The sequence below is a fragment of the Centropristis striata genome, chromosome 19, assembly GCF_030273125.1.
Source record: "Centropristis striata isolate RG_2023a ecotype Rhode Island chromosome 19, C.striata_1.0, whole genome shotgun sequence".
Classification (NCBI taxonomy): domain Eukaryota; kingdom Metazoa; phylum Chordata; class Actinopteri; order Perciformes; family Serranidae; genus Centropristis; species Centropristis striata.
In genome coordinates, this window is record NC_081535.1 from 11654447 (window position 1) to 11674904 (window position 20458).

At 38.2% G+C, this 20458-nt stretch overlaps 1 protein-coding gene across 2 annotated transcripts in view; it reads right to left on the minus strand.

Annotated features, from left to right (window-relative positions):
- The window catches only part of slc27a4 (solute carrier family 27 member 4), a 33630-nt gene extending 13700 nt beyond the window's left edge, over positions 1–19930 (minus strand). The window contains exons 1-6 of one of the 2 annotated variants that reach the window (XM_059357739.1): positions 19836–19930; positions 15108–15194; positions 9242–9403; positions 5103–5313; positions 3899–4082; positions 1746–1904 (exon numbers count right to left, since the gene is read on the minus strand). In XM_059357739.1, coding sequence (XP_059213722.1) covers positions 1746–1904; positions 3899–4082; positions 5103–5313; positions 9242–9403; positions 15108–15121 — 730 coding nt within the window. In that variant the 5' untranslated portion in view covers positions 15122–15194; positions 19836–19930. Of the gene's footprint in view, positions 1–1745; positions 1905–3898; positions 4083–5102; positions 5314–9241; positions 9404–11082; positions 11443–15107; positions 15195–19835 lie in introns of those variants that run through there. The other variant, XM_059357740.1, reaches the window with a different exon arrangement.
- Between the last annotated feature and the right edge of the window lie 528 nt (positions 19931–20458).

The following is a 20458-nucleotide window of genomic DNA, read 5'->3' on the forward strand; positions in this document are numbered from 1 at the left end:
CATTATAATTAGAAGAAATTAATTAAATTAAGACATGAAATGTTTCATTCTGTGTGTAATGGATCATTATAATGTGTTATTTCCACTTTTTGAATTGAATTACTGACATAAATAAACCTTTCTTTGATATTCTTCTTTACTGAGATGCACCTATACATAAGTGTGTTAAATTCACAGGGCTGTTCACTGTTTGGACTACAAGCTCATTTGGATTAAGTTACAGTAAAGGGTGGAGGCAGAATGTACGCAAACTGGCTCTAAATCCAGTTGAGAGGTCCATGGCATCACAATGAATCACTTGGGTTTGGAATTTGCTTTTCGGCTCACAACTGATTTTATCTGTAACCAACTCCGACCACTGCTACACAGAAGAAATACAGGTTTGAGCTCCGATTAATAACAAAAGAACTGGATTATGGTGCTACCTCAATTCAAAGCAAATCAGCTGTGTGGGGTGTCAAGTTTTGCCAAGTGTTAACATGTACAAAGGTCACAGGTTTTATTGCTGTAACAGCCTGTGTGGCTATCAGGGATTACATTTACGAACGAATGCACAAAGAATGGATTGCGGCCACTGATAGCAGCATGAATTGCGCATCACTTGTAACCGCTATCTGCCCTGTCTCAAGGTCTGATTCACAAAAGATAATGTGCTGGTGATATTACAGCTCAAACACACCCATTAGGTTTTGCAGCTGAGTGCAATTTGACCTTTTTTGTTTGCATCTGATTGCAATTTTCCATGTGACAAAGTATAAATGTTTCCTGTGAACCTTAACACAGTTGGCAGAGCAATGGCAGAGGAAAAAAACATTTTTTCAGAACACAAGCATTCCTCGAAAACTTCAGCAAATATGTGGTTTCAGATTATATGAATAAAATTTACATGACCTTGATTATTATTGGATTCAAATAGTTCTCCCTTTAACCTATGTACGGTATAAATGTTGCCTTAGAAACAAGTAACCCATACAATCTGTGGTGATGAGTCATCAGTTAGTAAAATAACTATAACAGGAAAACAGAGTGAAAGAATTTCTAGTTCATAATAATTCCTCCCATTTAGCTCATCAGCAAAATATTTACATGATGGGATATTTTATTTAAAAAAACATCAGTAATGTGGAATTATATCTAAGTGGGTATAGGTTTCTAATAGAACAGTCTGGTAAATTAAAACATTACATCACTTTACTGTAATGGAGCATTTAAAACCAGAACTTATGCCAGATTACAATATTCAAACTCTAAGATGACATCTAGTCTCATGTCACAATATTGATATAATATCCATATGTTGCCCAGCTGTACACTGAAACAGCATTTAAAATAATGAACACTGAAACTGAACTTTATATACCTAATGCATAAAAAAATAAAACAAGAAACTCTGACTTTCATTCAGTGTAAGTGTAATTTTTTTTTAGCATGACTGACTGATGTGACATATTACACCACTTGTCAACTGGTCTGTTCGGCCTCACCATCAGTAAATGCAAACAATATTTTAATTGATGTGTTGCTTTTGTCAGACTAAGCTCTAAAATGCTGACCGAAAAGTTTTATTACTGATGACCAGGATATCTGTTGTTGGTTGCTGAATTATTTTCATGTTACACCACGAAAAAAAAACATCACTTCCAAGAGCATCTGTAAAATGTCATTTTGTTGGATTAACTTCTAGGAACTATTAACATACTGGTAGTTGGGAATCTCTGATCTGTGTTGGTTCAAGATGTTCTCACCTGTGAAGCAGCGTTGCGGCCGGCTCGGCAGGTGAGACGGGGCGGCATCCACCAGGGGCTCTAGGCACTCTGTTCCCTGCGGGACTCGTTTGGGATCCCATTCTCCAGAGCAAAACAACTGCACTGCCTTCCCCATTAAACTGTGGATCTCACACATCGCTATGAGAGGAAGAAAAACACATCAAAGTAGGTTAGATTAGTTTCACTATCCCAAATTGCGAGAGCAGTTCATGTGATACAACATCAAGCACCAAAAAAAGGAGTTATTTGCTTTTTTTAGACAAAGAGAAGAAGAAATGATTGTGTAAAACATGGACATGACGCAGGACATGACGCAAAAAGTTGTAATTTGATATTTTTAAGCTTTTCATCACAAATGAAACTGCTTTTATTTTCCGATCACAGAAAGTCCTTCCTCTTATAAGCCTCAAAACAAAACCACAGTCAGTCTCCTACAGCACGAGACCTGTGTAACCTGGAGATGTATATGATACAATAGTATTTCCTTTTCATTGTTTCAGTATTGCAGCTTTCAAAAAAAGAGGAGACAAAATTTGGTTTTGATTTCAAATATGCCCAAATGAGTGACATAGGCATTCGGTAGATTTGCAATTTGTCAGAATTTAGAACAAATAGAACCACATAAAACATGGGCTTTGAGGATTTTAGTGATTTCCAGGCCATCAGTCTTGGTGAAAAGACATTATTTGTCACTCACTGCTATCCATGCAGTTTTATCGTTAACGCCAAAGAACACAAAAACGAAATATTTTAATATATAGAGCAACATAAATGGAGCTTTATGGTGAAAGAGCAGCTTTATTGCTCATGATTGCATGATTCAAGGCTCTATATTGCAGGAAATTGCACTTTCAGGAGTGAATTAAAGGAAATTTCCCTCACTACATCTCCCCTGCTTGATGCTATCTTGCCTGATACTATTTTGCACCCCTATTTTAACTAACGAGTTGCCCACGAGTCGGGTGTCAGGTGGAAGGTGGGTAAGTGAGAGAGAACATTAAAGACAGGAAACTCAGCATGACAAAAGGGCAAAAAATCAATATGTTACTGTGAGCGACAGAAGGCAGACAACAAATTCGAACCAGCTCTCATATTTCCTGAAAAACAGAGTGTATCTTAATTTAAAAGCCTTAAGTCATGCTGGCTCAGTACTAATGCTGCTGGCTCCATTTAGGTCTGCTCTGTAGCAAAGAAGCTGCCTTTCCAATTACTTAAAGGCATAAAACACATGACAAACAGTGCTCCATCAATCCCAGGATGAACAGCTCAAAACTCATTCACTCTTTATAGCTGTTGAGATCAGGGCTTTTCAGATTGGGCAGGGACCCAAAAGAGAGTCATGAGGAGATTGAAATAGATACCTAATTTATGTTTAAGCATTAATCTAAGCTGCTGCAATTTTATATCATTAATGTCTCCCAGGTCTCAGCAGTATAAGGCACATATAATGATACACGGCGGGTTAGTAGATTAGACATCAAAAGAGGGAATTATATCTGGTTAGGCGTTTAAAAAATGCTCACAAACACACATGTGATCAGGTAATAGCTGATTTACATCTTCATTTGTTTATCTATTGATCAACTAAAGAGAAATGAGATCAAGACCAGAACTGAGTAGGAGGAAAACAGAGATATGTAATTATTTTATACGCTTCTAATTATTCACTAAAAACAAGAGATTTAATTATAATATTGCAAATGAATGTGACACATCCAGGTTGAAATCACATCAGCTTCATTTCAGTTTATCATTTCTCTTCTCTGACCAGCTCAGTCTTTGCACTGCAGATTAATGATGGAGACGTTTCTCTACTTCCCTCTTTATTACTTCTTCCCTTCTTTCCATACATCAGCCATTCAAAGCTCCATTTACTGACGTAGGAGAGACACCTCCTCTGAAACGCATCTATCTTTTATGACCTTTGTTGCTTTCTCCCTGCACCACTCACCTCTCCCATCACGGCAGAAACATAGCAGCACTCATCAGCAGAAGTCAGTGCTCCAATTGTAAAGCTCTCTGAGAGACAATCTTCAGATTTCTCCTACAAACTTGCAACGTCACAACTACAACAAACAAAATCTGCCTTCTCTGATCTCCACATCACCCTCCTCCATCCTGCATGCTCTTACCATCATTCAGCTCCGAGCCAAACACAACAGCCTTGGCATTGGAGATGGTGATACAGTGGACCAAGGCCTCTAGTCTCAAGTTGAAGTTGATCAGAGCAGCCTCGACTCCGATCTTGGCCATGCCCAGCCAGAGACCCACGTACTGGGACCTGTTCTCCATGAAAAGGGCCACTACGTCACCTTCCTGAAGAGAGGAACAAAGAGTGAAAAAGCTTGTCAAACGGACCGTCACCAACTGATTGGCTTGAAGATAATTAATTTAAATAATAATTCTATTTATTTAATAACTATTCATTTTATTCTCTATAAGGGGTGATGTTATGCCTCCTCCTGGATGACAACAAAACAGTCAATAGACGACGTCTGTATAGCAATTTTCTAGTCTACTCGTCAGGGAATTAAACATTCTCACACTATTTAGGCTTCAGTATCTTGCCTGTGGTTACTTGGACATATAGACTGCCTGGGACCAAACCACCGACCTTCCAATTAGTGGACAACTGCTTTGTCTCGTGAGGTAAAACCTTACATTCTGTACCCGGTTGTGTGAAACCACTTACATTAGGGGTTTCCTTAGTATGCAGTAAGACCGTTACAACACAGAGATTTGTACAGATTTGCCCATCAGTACGTCTTTGAAGTCTTTATGAAATTTGAACCAGACCTCGAACACTAGCAGGATTAAGTCAGTGGTGGTCCTCCTGCTGCAACACCAGCGCAGCAATACTACAGCTACGGTGCGTTTCACTGCATTATTTCTCATATAAATTTTGTCCATTACTTCTTGCCACATCTTCTGTTTGTGCAAATTTGCTATGGCTGGGATACATTTATTTTGGATTATGTGCTAAATATTCTTTGAGGAGAACACCATTCTCATCTTCCTTACAATTAAATTGCTTTTTCTTTTTGTATTTGCTTTGTTGTTTATTTTGCTACACTAGTACACATGTTAACTGAAGATCACAACTGCTGTGGTTAAACATGAACTACCATGAAAGTCTTGATTTAATCACTGAGACAACATAAGAGGCTTTATGCAACGCTCCGTAATAAACCCCTAAACTTAGGGAAACATTTTGCAAAAGGGACAAACTTTAAACTTAAGGTAGATTGTGCAACTGGGCACTGAGTGTTAACAATAAAGATAAAAACTAGTTTAGCAATAAAGTTTTCAATTTGCCACAGACGTCTGTTGACCTACCCTGAAGCCTCGTTCCAGCAGCAGGTTGGCCACTCTGTTGGAGTACTCATCCAACTGATGGAAGGTCCATCTCTCCCCAGTCCCCTCGAAGATCAGTGCTGTTTTGTCCCCATAGCGACGCACAGTTTCAGCAAAGATCTTGGGAATGGTGTTCTTCTCTTTGAGGTGGCGTCTGACATTCATCTTCACCCGCAACAGCACACCTGCAGCACTGCAGGAGAAGGAGAGAGAATTATTTAAAAAAAGGAGAAAACAGCAATAAAATAACTCTTCCTGGTATTTTTCCAAAAGACAATTTGTCCTTTGATGTAAAAGCCAATCCTGCTAACCTAACAGTGCGTTGGCTTTTCATGTTTTACCTCATTAACTACAAATTGAATATACCTTCATTACTGCTAGCCATTTTCCAAGGAACACAAGTTGTTACATGGATTTCCTTGTTGTTAAATGAGCTAAATGTTTTTTTTTTTTTTTAAATAGTATTTGCAAATGTATAACACAAAACGATAACATGACTCTTACAAAATTTGTAGAATATTGTTTGTTACAATTGCAGCACTCATCTCACAAGTCTCACTTCCTCTGAGTGCTGAAAAATCAATCTACTACTACTAACTATACTGGACAATAGCCTGCAGCCAGATGAAGTGTACATCATTTGTAAATAAGGGGCCAAAACATGCAAAAACAGTAGAATTGTTAACCTTAAATATGCATCTGCATTTATAGCTGGCCAACTAAGGTAATCTATTACTTTTGCTGTAAATATTACAGCACTAGGCATAAAACATTATGACGATGGCTAGGTCGGTCCCTGGGGCAAAGTCCTCCTAAATGGAAGGCTCTCACTTGATAATCTACATTTATGGTGCAAAAGGTACAGATAATGGGCATCCTCCTGAGTGCTGTATAATTACAGAAAGGTCATAAAAATCTACTGAGCCAAGTTACTTCTTGGCTATATTGTGGTTGTGATAATATTTTTTTCATTACACAGGGTACTGGCTTTGTGTTTGTTCAGCAATAACTTATGGAAGTTATCTGGACATTTTCAGTCATTTCATTAGCACACTAACAATTTGGAGCTCATTTTCAATAGAGGAGATGCATTAATTCTACACAGTTTAACAAATTCATTTATTTTACGATACTACTAAATACTTTTTCAAAGTGACTTTTACAACCTTGATTTCCAAAAAGTTAAATTAATTAAAATCTTAAATATCTTGTCAAACTTATAAACTTTTGTTTTTGCAAATATGTACTGATGCTGAATCTGATGCATTCTGTTTTTATTTGCATTTTAAGTTTTTAAGATCCATAATTTAAAAAGAAAAACAAATGTTTTTTTACTCTTGCCTCTTCTTGGTGCAAGTGGCTGAGTTTGAGATATCAGCAGTACAGATGTATTAAATGTAGTATGTATGGTTTTAGGCACCGCAAATTAAGTGCTATTCAGGTCCACTATATTCGAAAGAAGGCAGATATACATATCTCGAACACCCTGCAACTCACACCAAAACAATCAGATTCATTAATATAACTAAAAAGGTAATATTTGCATTTCTTGTTTTGGGGTGAACTGTCACTTTAAATTCTACTGGTCTCTTTATGTATGTTTGCATTTACATTTAGTTATTTAGCAGACGCTTTTATCCAAAGCGACTTACAGAAAAAAGGGAAACAATCAAGGTATAGTGCAATAAGACCCGTTAGTGCAGCAATAAGTGCAAGTGACACTTCTTTAAGGAGTAGAATTGTCGTGTGTCGTTTTTAAAGGTAGAGAGGGATGCCCCGGCTCTGGTAGGAACTGGTAGTACATTCCACCAACGGGGAACAACATGAATGCTCATAAGTGGAATTTCATATTGGCAACAAACTGCACAGCACCACTGAGAAAAATGTACAACTATTTATCACTAAAACAGAGGCTTTAGTGCCAATAACTGGCACTTGCAGGGACAGAAATGTGAATACTGAAGGTTAGTTTAGCTTACAAGGGCATCGCGATGCGAACCATTCAGCTTCTAACAGTGGAACAAGCCTTGTCACAGTACATTACAAAACAGGACTTTATGAGTCACTGTGGAAAGGGCATGCTATGACAGGGTTAAATATAGTAAATTTTAACCTTGGGGCTTCAACCAATACTACAGCGTTATCAGAATAGTGCAAATAGTGAGGGGTATTTGCATACAAGCACAAACACTCAACTAGGTAGATGAGGCAGTAACAGGTGTAAAGAAGAAAAATTAGCTATGGCATGCTATTATTATACATAATTATTATGATGGTACTTCAACAAAATGTCTTGGAAACTGTGGCTTCTGTCTCTACAACCAATAAGAGCAGTTTTCCTGAAAAGAGTTGGTCACAGGAAAAGTGCTAATTACAACTGGTTTGGTCACATTGGCTCATGTGTCATGGAGAGGTCATAAAGAGCTTTTACTACTTCCTGTTTTACCATTACTGGAGCTATTGGGGGAAGGAAATGAAGTTAATCACAAACCATTTACCATGGTAACCCCTAACTGTAAACATTTGCTTAAGGTAAGACAGTTAAAACCCTCCCCATCCTCCATTGTCCTTTGTCACAAACATGTGAGGGTACCTGACTTTTCAAGTTTTAACATGAACAACAGAATATGCAGTTGGTCTTTAGCACTCGTAAAACAAGTCCTGTGGGGGAAGGGGTTTGGGTGGGTTCTTCCAAGCTTTTAAAAGATGTCAGGCTACATTTTTGCAGGGCTAACAATGTGAGAACACTTTACCTGCACATGTCCCTCCTATGAGCAAATGTGTTAACCCAGTAACAATAAACCACATGCCCAGAAATCGAACTGATGCATTACTGCAATAAAACGCATGATGTCCTTTTAAAGCCTAATGAGACTCAAACTTTAAAGTCATTTATTCTGATTGTAGTTTCTGTGAGCTGAAGCAAGCTTTTAATAATTAACTAAGGCAACAGTACCATGTATCACTAAGAGTCGATATCATTGTTTTATCACATATCATTCTGCAAAAGGTAATTAACTGTAATTCTGATTTATAGCCCTGCCCTATCTACAATACATCTTTGTCAGCGGTCTACTCAAAGACCTGACACTTTTTGGTTGTCTTTTCCTGACTTTCCAATGATGCAATCAGTGGTGGACTGTCACTAAGTTCATTTACTAAACTTAGTTGCTCACTAAATTCAGAAGACAGTTTAGTTACTTACTTTCAGGTCAAGATTTGAACATAAAAAAACATGATACATTTAAAATGATAAGACCTTCTTTTTTTTTTTTTAATTAAGTTAAAATGAATCCTACCTTGAGAAAATGAAGATGCTGCTTACATAAATGAACCAATAATAAAAATCCAACAACATATTTGATATATATAAAACAATCTGAGTGGGGCTATTCTGCATAATGAGTACTTTTACTTTTGATACTTTAAGTACATTTTGATGCTGATAGTTTTGTACTTTTTCTTAAGTAAGCTTTGAATGCAGGACTTTTACTTGTAGTGGAGTAATTTCACAGTGTGGCATTAGTACTTTTACTTAAGGGATCGGAATAGTCTTTCCACCACTGGATATGAGTTACATTTTTACATCTACCACTTGTCGTCTCGTAATTGTTTGGCCAGTGAACACATTTTCTATGTATTAGGCCTGTGTCCAGTGCATTGTATTTGATACGGGGGCTTTTAGCTGCTTTCCCATTAATATTGAATGAACAATGTAGGAATTACAACCCATTTTATACCGTAAAGGAGGTATGATTCTACCAATTATTTTTTAATATTGCAGTGAGACAATGATAGGGCAACATGTCTCATACTATTCACCCAATATGAATGTTAACACACTCAAATTAAAGCTGAAAGCCAGCACTTTACCCTCACAGTCATTGTTTCATTTCAGGTCCAATGTTCTGGAGTGTAGAGCCAAAACAACAGACAACTTGCCACTGTCCAAATACTAACAGACTGCATTATAATTTTGGCTGTGGCTCCCTTTGACAGCAGTCAGACGGTAAGAAAATAAAGAGCATGAAAACATTCAAATTCCATGATTTTCTGGTTTGATTACCACTGGAGCCATGCCAACACACACACACACACACACACAACAAACCCATGCTTACTGTAAGTCTCTGCCAATTGTTTTGGCAAAAATCTGCAGGAAGCTCCATCCTCCGCTTCCCAGGTAGAACATCAGGATGGCAGGCAGAACCTGGTACCATGGCAGGCCCACCAGCAGCCTCAACACAAACAGCATCGCTGTGCAACACCCTAGACGCATCATCCTGAAAGAATGCACACACACACACATATGTAAATACATAGAGATAATGGCTGCAGACCGCAGCAACTAATCACAGACATTTCAGACCAAACATCAGCAGGAGAAAGGTTACATGTGGTTAACATAAGCAGAGAAAACGGATGTGGAACATCTTCATGCTGCTTTTCAATCCAACCACTTAAGAATGTAATCTACTATGATTTTGTTTACACATCCTGTGCCCATTTTGATCCACTGACTCAGCTCTGGTGCACTGCAAGCTTGTAATAAATCAGGGAGAGGTGACCCCAGCCGTTAACTGTATATTGTGTAGGGCTGAAACCACAATTACTTTTGTTATTGGTTGATCTGGCAATTATATTCTTGATTAGAACATTAATTATTTGGGCTATAAAATGTAAGAAAATAGTGAAAAAATTCCAGTTTCTCAAAGTAAAATATGATGTCTTTCAATGTCTTGTTGTGTTGTTTGTGTACCTTTAAGAGGTGAAGCACATGCAAAACAAAATACAACCCCTCAGAAAAATATTATTTTGTGTGTGTTATGTATTTTCACAAACTAGCTAAATAAAACCCAGAAAATCCTTGAGTTCTCTTGTCTCTTGCAGTTGAATAAAACCCAAGGCTATAGAGACCTTGGGGAAATCCTAACTCGAAGCAAATAGTCTACAGTGACAGCTGAGAGCAGCAGAGGACAGCATGTGTTGACATTGGTGTTCGGTGCCACCTGATAGCTAGGAAGATGATCCTAAAGCAGTAAACGATAGCTTTACATGACTTCTTATTATATATTCATTAGCCTATGCAGAAAAAAACAGTGCGAGATTATATTATCAACATCTGGAACATGTTCGTTTTATGCCATTACAGCTTTCTATCTAGAGCCAAGATGCTGACTGGATATGTATTGCTCTGTCTCCCTGCATGTGGCTGTAATGGTGATGATGGCTATATCATAGCAATCCAATAAGCCTGGCGCTATTTAAAACATAGACCGACGCTCTGCAACGACTGTCTGATCGGCATGATGGTATTTGTCACACATAACGGGAAAAAATGCATTACGAGGGCAGGAGGCCACTTCATAGAGAGAAAAAAGCTTCATCATTCGCTACCGCTACACCCGGAAATTTAAAAAGCGCGTAGCATCATATTGCGGTAGTGGATGGGGGAAACGATAGCGAGGAGGCTCAACCCACCGTTGGTTAGACTACGCCTCGATAACCATGCCATGTGCGCCTTCAGACAGGACAGGGCCTTCGATCGCTACCCGGTTGGACAATATTTATCGTGCTAAAGTGATGTAGGTTATCATGGTGACAGGCGCGCCTGTTGGGGAGCAGGATGCGCAGCGTACTGCGCGCATCGGCTTAGCAAGGAAGCGGATGGACAGTGTGACAGCAGCCTCTTTTAGGAAGAAGAGGCATGCTGAATATGCAGTCCACGTTCACATAAATTACCTCTCATGGACCGACAGCTGCCTGATATTAAAAGTGTTAAGCCACCCGTCAGTGAGTGGGTCGGCCACAAGGTTGATAGAGGACAATAGAGTCACCGCCGGGATCTTTCCCCTTTCTCCTGGCAAATAACGAGAGCCACCCGTTAAGTTGAACATCGCGGGGGCGCACAGTCAGTTCAGGCTGTTGCGGGGGATGATCTTTTTTTGTTTTGCTTACATACCTTGCACCTCACCGTCACAGCATGTATGTACGCAGAAATCCCAGACTCGGTGTGTGCCTTGATCGGCTTACAGGCTAGCCCGGTCGCCCTCTCCACTCCTCACTGCCGCTCGCCTGGCTTGACAGAGGCTCACAGAAACGCACGCAGGGACAGACACGCACCGGGATCCCCTCCTGTTGTAATACCACAACGAGCTGCGGCTAGTACTGCTCCTCTCCTCCGGTGCGTCGGGAGTCAAATTGGCCTGGCTGTGCGCGTCGACTTTGGCCCCGCGTTCATCATCCGTTCATTGTCACAATCATTGATATCATTTCTGGGTTCATTGTAGCCGATAAGCTCGCTAGCAAGCGTAATTCAAATGACCTTATAATTTTCTTAGCTGCGCCCGCCCACCGCCGTCAGCGTCCCATCAGTGGTTCAGGACTAAGCGCTGACGGACGGGAGCCTGGGCCAATCGAGGAGCGCGACTCTGTACACATCCCATCCGGCTGGGGCGGGGTTTGCGGCACTGGTGAAGAGGAAATGCGGCGCTGCCCTGCTGCCGACAGAAAGAGAGGCCAGCACATATAGCGGTTTTCACCCGGTAGTGACAAGACTCCGATGCGGAACTGTGTGGCGTAAAATGAGCCCTGCCTCTGCCTGGAGAGTCCGCCTCGATACGTCCATTCAGCACTGTGCATCCTGGTATAACATGTGCTTTAAACATGCGTCTGTCAGCTGGATGAACAAATGGAGGCGCGAGGAATGAAGAAAGACACGGTGTCAAACAATAGCCGGGACATGAGCTACCACTTTGGGCCAAACCCCCACAGTAAAGACCCACAGCCATCAGCCTGCAGGTTTCATTGCAACCAAACACAACATTAGCTGATTGCTTGAATTAAAAAGCTCCAGCATACATGTTCCATTAAAAAAATCTGCAGCTGTCTATATTCATGCTGTTTAAAAAAACAACAACATTCAAGCACTTTAAAAAGGTACCTAAACAAAGCATTTCCCTACCTCAAAGGCCTTTTTCATTGCATTTAAATGGTTAATATTAACATGATACATTTATTTCCCATAGTAACCAATGTTTGTTTTACCAGCTGTTCATAATAATTTTGATTTTATGTTTTGATCATGATTATTGTATTAATAATTACATCAGTATCGATGAAAATATCAAATTGATTATTGTTGAAAATAGGATGCTTAGATTTTAGCATTTTTTCTAGACTTTAAAGGCTGCAAACTGTTTATTTACAATGACAAGATAATAATAAACAAGGCTAATATACACATAATGCAAGAATACTGTTGGTGCAGTGGTGGAAAATGTACTAAGATCTAGTAAAACTAGCAATGCAACAGTGTAGAAATACTGTTAGAAGTAAAAGTCATGAATCCAACATTCCAAGTAAAAGTACAACCGTATTATCATCAAAATATAGCTACTTAAAGTATGATAACAAAATTACTCAGTTTCCCGAAGGGCTCATGTCAGAATAACGTAAATTAGGATTGGGGGATACAACCAAAATCCTCTATATTCTATCTTTTAATATATCATGATACAGCATGTTTTCTGGTAATCAATAAATAGGCTTTACCATGAGGTTATTTCATTTAGACTATTTTTGTATACTCAGTGTGGTCCAAATGCTGCTAGCTTTGACTGTGTGATAGAAAACGATATAGAAAAATACATAAAAATAAACGCTGAAACTGGAAAAGGTGGGGCAAATTTTAATTAATTTATCTGCTGGGTACCTCGTGAATTGCTCCCTGGGGGCAAATAAAGTCTTATCTTTACAATATTACACTGATTTATTTATTGATTATATTTTGGATTATTCATTTGAATCTGCAAAGCACCTACAATGATCCAATAAATGTAGTTGAGTAAATCTACAATATTTGATTCTGAAATGTAGAAGAGAAGTATAAAATAGTAGAAAGTAGTCAAGCAAAAGAGATCAGTAAAGGAATATCTTATATTAAGTACTTAATTGTAGTTAAGTACAGTGCTTGAGTTAATGTGCTTGGTTACATAAAAGCGTGTGAAGTAATATGCTGTGTAAAATGTATGTGGGTGTAAAATATTTGCTCTAAACGCATATAGCACATTATTTTGGGTCAATTTTGCCAAATGATTAAAAGGAAATGACAGTTTTTTTTGACACAATAGTATAACTTAGGCCTACTTTTGAATGACACAAGAAGGCTGAAATTTCACACAGAGTTCATTAGAGCGATGTGACATTCATGAAACAAGCTGCACTATCAGGGAAGATTGCAAAAGACCTACTATGATCAAGTGCTCTAGGTCGCTGCGGCAGGTTACCAGAGGTTACTTCCCCTGTGGTCTAGAGAGCCCAAATTACATTTATACACACTTATTTCTAAACTCTTGCAAAATGTATTACATGTGACCCATATTAAAATAGTTGACTGTATCTGCTGCAATACCAAAGACTACAGAGACAATAATCAAAGGTTTACAGGTTTTGAACTTCATTTATCATCTGGTGTGAACTGATACAGGAACATACTGTCTGCACCAAACTGATCCCAGTATGTGACATAGCAAATGATTGATAGACGATAAGATCAGGGCATGAAATTCGCATGAGCTTTAACCTATAAAATCAGAGAAAAAAGTGCATAGACATAAAGTTTTTCAGCATTCACAGTTGTATGAGGAGAATGACGTCCTTTGCCAAAAAAAAACCCCCAACAACAGTCAAACAGAGCATCATCAGGTCTGTGAAGCTCCTCTGCCGCTATCAGTCCGAGAAGACACATTATCAGTGGTTCTCAGACAGATAAGGGCACACCCAGCATATTATGTTGTTAGTCTGTGTTTTCTGGCCAGTACATATATGTGTCATTCCAGGCAAGCAAGGCAACGTTGGGAATGTTTTTTAAATATAGGAAGCGGGGATCTAACCCTTTCTTTGCTGTTAATATTTTAGATGGAACAGTTGAGACAGGAAACTGTAAATGAGTTTGGCAGTGGCTAAATATCCCCTTTGTCTCCATGTTTTAATCTACCACAGACCCATTTAAGGAGGGAGATAGCAGGTCAACAGTACATGCCACATAGAAGTGGTGTACACCTTCTGAAAGCTGGGAACCTGAAGATTAATTTGAGATGCTGCTGATAAATCTGTATGATGCTTAACAGGACGGAAGCTGCCAAAAAATAAATAAATTACATGACAATTAAATTTATATGCCAATAAATGCTGAAAAACAATATTAAAAATAAATGCAGGCATAATTAATTGATAAAATGTGACCAAATACAATTTTTTTTTGTCTATTATTTCCCTAATTTATTTACTTTACTATTTCATTTTCCTTATACTTAATTTTTCAGATATTTTTTTACATTTATTATTGGGTTTTTAAAATCAATTAATACATTACTTTTCTATTTTTTTTTTTTTTTTTACATTTAATAGCATATTAATTCATAATATTCAGTTATTTATACATTTTTTTCTATTTTGGCAGCCCCTGTCCTCCATATAATCCATCTGTAACTCGAGTCTCCAGAGAGGAAAAGGAGGTGAAAATGCAAATGGGAGCTTGCTGTCTGTGGTTGTCTGAATGCCTTGTTTATTAGATGTTTTTGTCAGTGTACAAAGCATATTATACCAAGAGCTTGCACATTTTATCTTACTCTTTAAGTTAACACTTCAGCATTCACTCTTTTTTAAATAAACGTCAGAAAAGTAGTAGTTAACATTCATGAACCCACATCCATTGAAGTTTAAGTCAATGGCCTCGTAAATATCATGTCTGCCTGCAGGGCCAGTGTTACTCCTCTTTTATCATGCTTATTCCCACTATTGACATCTCTCTCGGTAAAGAGTTGAAAACAAAAAATCCCCAAGTAAATGGGCAAACCTCTGGAGCCATTTAAGGTCAATATAGTTCCTCTAGTCACATCTTTAGTCCAAATCCATCCTACCTAAAACTTCTTTGGCATTTTCCCTTTAAGCCCCTCTTCCCTTGGTCTGAGGAACCATTCTCACCGATATAACTTCATACACTTTTTCAGTCATCCAGTTCCAGATCAAAGTGGCTGTAGAGATCTCTTGTGGTGGTCCCCCTCACAGCAGCTGCAAGACATAGCAAAATTGGGGTTAGGCCCCTTCAGCAGATTACAGGGTCAACTCCCTCGAGTCTGCTTTTCAAACAATCCTCAAAACACTAAACAGACCAAGATCACAGTCCCCAAAATATGACTCACTTTAAACACAAGGCTTGTACTTGATGAAAAGATGTATACAGTAGCTTAACAATGCTATTGGAAAATAAAACACCACTTATCTTAGCCCATGTCCATTTGGAGCTGCTAAAATATAAAATTAGCTTTGTAAAAAGGGAGTTTCTCACACATTAGAAAAGGCAACAAAAAAAGGACAAATTTAAAATACAGCTCTCCTCTCTGTTTAAGTGCCATCTATATGACGAGCACAAGCATATGCACCACTTTATACAGTTACCTGTACAAGCACCTATAAATCTGTTTCAATCATCGTGAAAGTGCTTGTGATCTCAATGTCGTTATACAGTCATGGAAAAAATGATTACACCACCCTTGTTTTATTCAATTTCTTGTTTATTTTAATGCCTGGTACAACTAAAGGCACAAGTGTAATGATCAATGCAACCAAAAGCAACAAAAACACCTCACTTGAGTTTAATTTAAGAGCTGATATCTAGCCATTTTCCTTGGATTTCTTGATAATTTTGGTTATTATACCTACCTAGCAGCCAAAGTAGAGCCTGAACTAAAGAAATTCTTCATCAAACAAACACTAACCGATTAGTGGATTTGATTGACAGATTTGTAAAACTGAGTTTCTCCACAGAGAATCTCTTTTGTGAATGTCAGACATGTACTCATAAGTTTGCGGGAAATAAGTTATTCAGCATGTAAAAAGGACAAAAAAAAAAAGAATAATCCACTGAAGAGTTCTTAGTCGACTAAGAATAGTACAACGTATGAGTCGACTGATCAACTAAGTCAAAAGGCACAAAGTATTAAAACATTAATTTCATTTAGGAGAAGATGCACCCACTGTTTTTCCCTTTATTAAAAAAAATGCCCCCTCTCTCTGCCTCATATATACTGTAATGTTACTCAACCCTCTTACCAGCCTGGAGGATAATAAGCAAAAGTTCAGCCATAAAGTGACTTTCACTTCATGCTAACTGTATTTAGGTACGGGTGTGTACATGTAGTGCCGTTAAAGTAAAGTGCCTGGAGCGACAGACAGGATCACTATTTGAGGTTTTGTCAATCATCCTTGTTCCTGAGGGGCAACAGTCAAGGCGTCTGGGAAAGGCAGGTTTTGAATGAGTTTCCTTTTAAAAATTATACTTATTTCATCCTTTTTTCTTCACTGACATTTCATGAGATTGCAGTGTACTGTACAAGTACTGTATCTGCATATTATGTTGATTTCAGACTACAGCATCAAATACATGGATTTTGTCATATTTATATAATTTAGGTAACACTGATGATTATCGACAGTAGATAGTCAGGAACAACTTTCAATACAAACTATTAATTTAAAATCAATACTTTTACAAAATGTTTGTTTTCACAACAAACTGATAATGCAAATGCAAAAATGTTTCCAAAAACCCCCCCAACCTCTGGCACTTGTTTCATTCAGGAAATTCCTGGATTATATAAAAAGCTCTGCTAATTTTAAAGGGAAAAAAGAAGAAGACATTTCTTGGGAGAAGTGACAATGTCCTTAATGACCAACAGACAGAAGGACAGATAGACAGAGACAAAGGGACATTTGTCTTTAGAGGGTACTGCAGGGCATCTCCTCATGTCTCCTCTCACTTCAGCCCACCAATCTCCTCCCAGCATGCAACAGCAACTCAGTGTTTAAGTGTAGACTCTTTGTGAAAGTGTGTGTGTGTGTGCTTGAAACAAAAAGAGACAGAAATGGTGTGTGTGTGTGTGTGTGTGTGTGTGTGTGTGTGTGTGTGTGTGTGTGTGTGTGTGTGTGTGTGATGGCATGGGTTTGCATTTGACAGTATGTGCATGTGTAAGCGTATGCATGGGCCTGCATGACAGACAGAGATTGTCATGGTGTGTGTGCGCGTGTGATTTGAAAGAGTGCCATTGTGTCAGAGGGGAAACGCCACCTCCATTCACTAAGAGGTCATTATCATCCTGACTCTTTACTGTACTGTACTGACAGAGAATTTAAAGAGATAGCAAGCTTTTATCTCACAGTATAAATTTAAAATGAGAGATGACCCAGTTTTTCTACACAGACAACTGCAGGGATGGCCATATTTTACACAACACCACACACACACACACACACACACACACACACATACACAAGCATGTGAATGGAAAAGTAGGTAAAAAGTCATGTTGGTTATGAAACTCACACAGACCAAAATGTGACTCTGTCGTGATTCACCAAACCCTGCATAACAGTGTGAAAGACTTGAACTTACATACTATTAAAGTGTCACAGTAAACTCTGTCTGTAAGTGTCAACACAACTCTCTGATCTCTCTGATAGGAAAAGTGATGAGTCTGCAGCCTGTAAATGTTGCAAAGGCTTCTATCTGATCAGTGATTTCAGTTAGGTGATTATTAACTTCAGCACTAAATGTATTATTTCAACAAAATATATATTTCTATCATCAAATGATGTGTGACACAATGCTGATCAATATAAGCCAATTTATGAATTTAGCTGGATGAAATGGGAATCCAGGTCTAGCCAAACTGTGATTTAAATAAGAGAGCCATTTCAACCCATTACATTTTTCTTTTAAGTCTTAATCTAATGTAATGTAATGAATGTTTATAGGCAGGACAAAGTGCAAACACACAATCAGAAATTGTGGGATTAAATACTATTCAGAGTTCAGAGTGGCCTTTGCTTTCAATACAGGTGTCAGAAGGAGACAGAGACACTGCTCTGATGCCCTCTGGTGGCTGGCTGTGAAACAACATGAATCTCAACTGATCTCAAAATATTGCAATGAGATGTTTAAGGTTGGCACTCATTTTCTACATAGACATAATTCTAGCCTGTAATATTTTATTGGAGCCTACCCATTAAAATACAATATGGTATTATTGTAGGGCTGTTCTGAATGGCAGTTTTCTTTTCAAAATTTGAAGCTTCTATCAAGGTTTTCAAATTAGGGTTTGAATGAATCACACAAATAAAAAAAATGAATTCCTTGAACAAAACCCCCAATTTGAATAAAAGGGTTATTTATTTTTGTGTTTCTATTAATGTGATTTATGGTGCTGTTAGGTTGCTGCTAGACCATCCCGTTAATACTGTACATGTGTGTGCAGCAAGCAGGAGAGTGAACTGTATTTTGACCTGTTGTTTTTGAAAAGCGAGACACAAACAAATATGGCTTGAAGAAGAATACTTCATTCGATAAAAACATGTTGTGAATATTTTTTCAATACATTTTGACTTTGGGACTTGATTTTTTTTTTTTTAAATGTTGGAATGGCTAAAAACAATCCTGCACAGCCACCACTGAAATCTAATTTGAGAAATAGTATAATAAATAATATTAGCGTAGCCTAAACTTTATCTGCAACTGTACAGAAACACCACATTTAAACAGAATGACTAGATGTGCAAAATAGAAAACAAAAAGCTGTGCAGCATTCGAATGTTGATTTAAAATTTGAATGTCACAAATTAAGCTTTGAAGCTTCGACCCATTTGTTTTTGACACAACAGTTGTTTTGTTTTTTAATACAAGCTAATTTAAATGTCTTTAACCAGAAAGACATATTGCTGTATGTCTCATCTAGTCTGTCCAGGGTTCACACAGCCTTGTCATAAAAGAGCCAAGAGGTGTAAAACTTGAGTCACAATGACAGACAGACTACTCATTCAACTGACTGTTTTGGCTAGCGGTCTCCTCGCGACACTCATTTTTTTGGCGTTGAGAGTCTGCAAAGAAATAATTGACTCACAAGTCGTAACTGCAACTGGACTTCATCTGTCATGGATACAAAAAAGGCCACTGCTTACAGAGGGAGCAGAAGAGGCACTTTATAAATGGCTGCTACAATAAGCTAGTATGGTATTATATATATATATATATATATATATATATATGTTATTCCATACATTTTCAACACCTCCGTTCACTTGTAATAAAAATTAGACCCGTTATTAGCATCTCCTTTTGACTGTGTGCACCAGTGTTAGGATGGCATTGTGCTGATTTGATCAAAAGAACATGAGTGAGTTTAATAAATTTATTACAAAACACTACAATACCTACAACCCCAATTCCAAAGAAGTTGTGACGGTGTATAAAATGTGAATAAGAACACAAGGCATCAGATACAGAATTATTTACAAATAAAATCCACCTGCCTGGGTAAACCTACAGGTAGGGGAAGGGTTAGGATTGGAAGAAATATAAAAGGGCAAATGCTAATATGAGCCTTAATTTGATAAAAAGGGTAAATGTATTGTGTTTGTACATTATTTAATTAAATACATGTCACAAAGAATTACAAATTGATCACATTCTGTTTTACTTTATTTTTAGATGTCATCTTTTTTATTTTTATTTTTTTAAATCAAGGTTGTAAGTTAAGAATCATTGTCCAGATTTGAATCTTTTTTAAATTTGTGAATTGTTTTCCTGCTGGTTAGTTCAGCTCAAATGTGCTTTGTAAACTTTGTGAATTCAGATGTCTACACAAGCATCTCTCTTACCAATACGTCCTAGGAGTGACTGTCCAATGTCTTTGATGTCATTGTATTCATGCAGCATGTCAATATGATGCTCCAGCTCCTCCACTCTGCATCCCCTGAAGAAACACACAAACACACACAACTGGTCTCAAATAAAAGCACAAATACAAACATCTAATAAAGTCAAATCAGCTAATAAAACTAAGTGGTGGCAAAAAAGAGCACACCTGGGCATACACATGCATTAGAGGTGTTTCACAAAATTATTGGTGGATATCCACACTACTGATTTCTCCCCTCCCAACACTAAACTGAATCATCAACATTACATACTTAACCTCAACCCACACCGTTGAAGTTGGACCTCAAAGACAGAAATACAGGAAGACCAACAAACACAGCTGTACTCACTCAGCCTCCAGCTGTGCTATCTCTGCATCCAGCTGCTCTCTCCTCTTCTCCAGCTCAGCTACCTCCTCTGCAGGGCTAACTTTAGCACTTTCGGTTACTTGAAGCTGTCAGGTGCAAAGCAGACAACTATAGTGGGGTACACATGTCACACTGCACAGATGATTGTGTGTGTGTGTGTGTGTGTGTGTGTGTGTGTGTGTGTGTGTGTGTGTTACACAGAGAGAGAGGTGTGT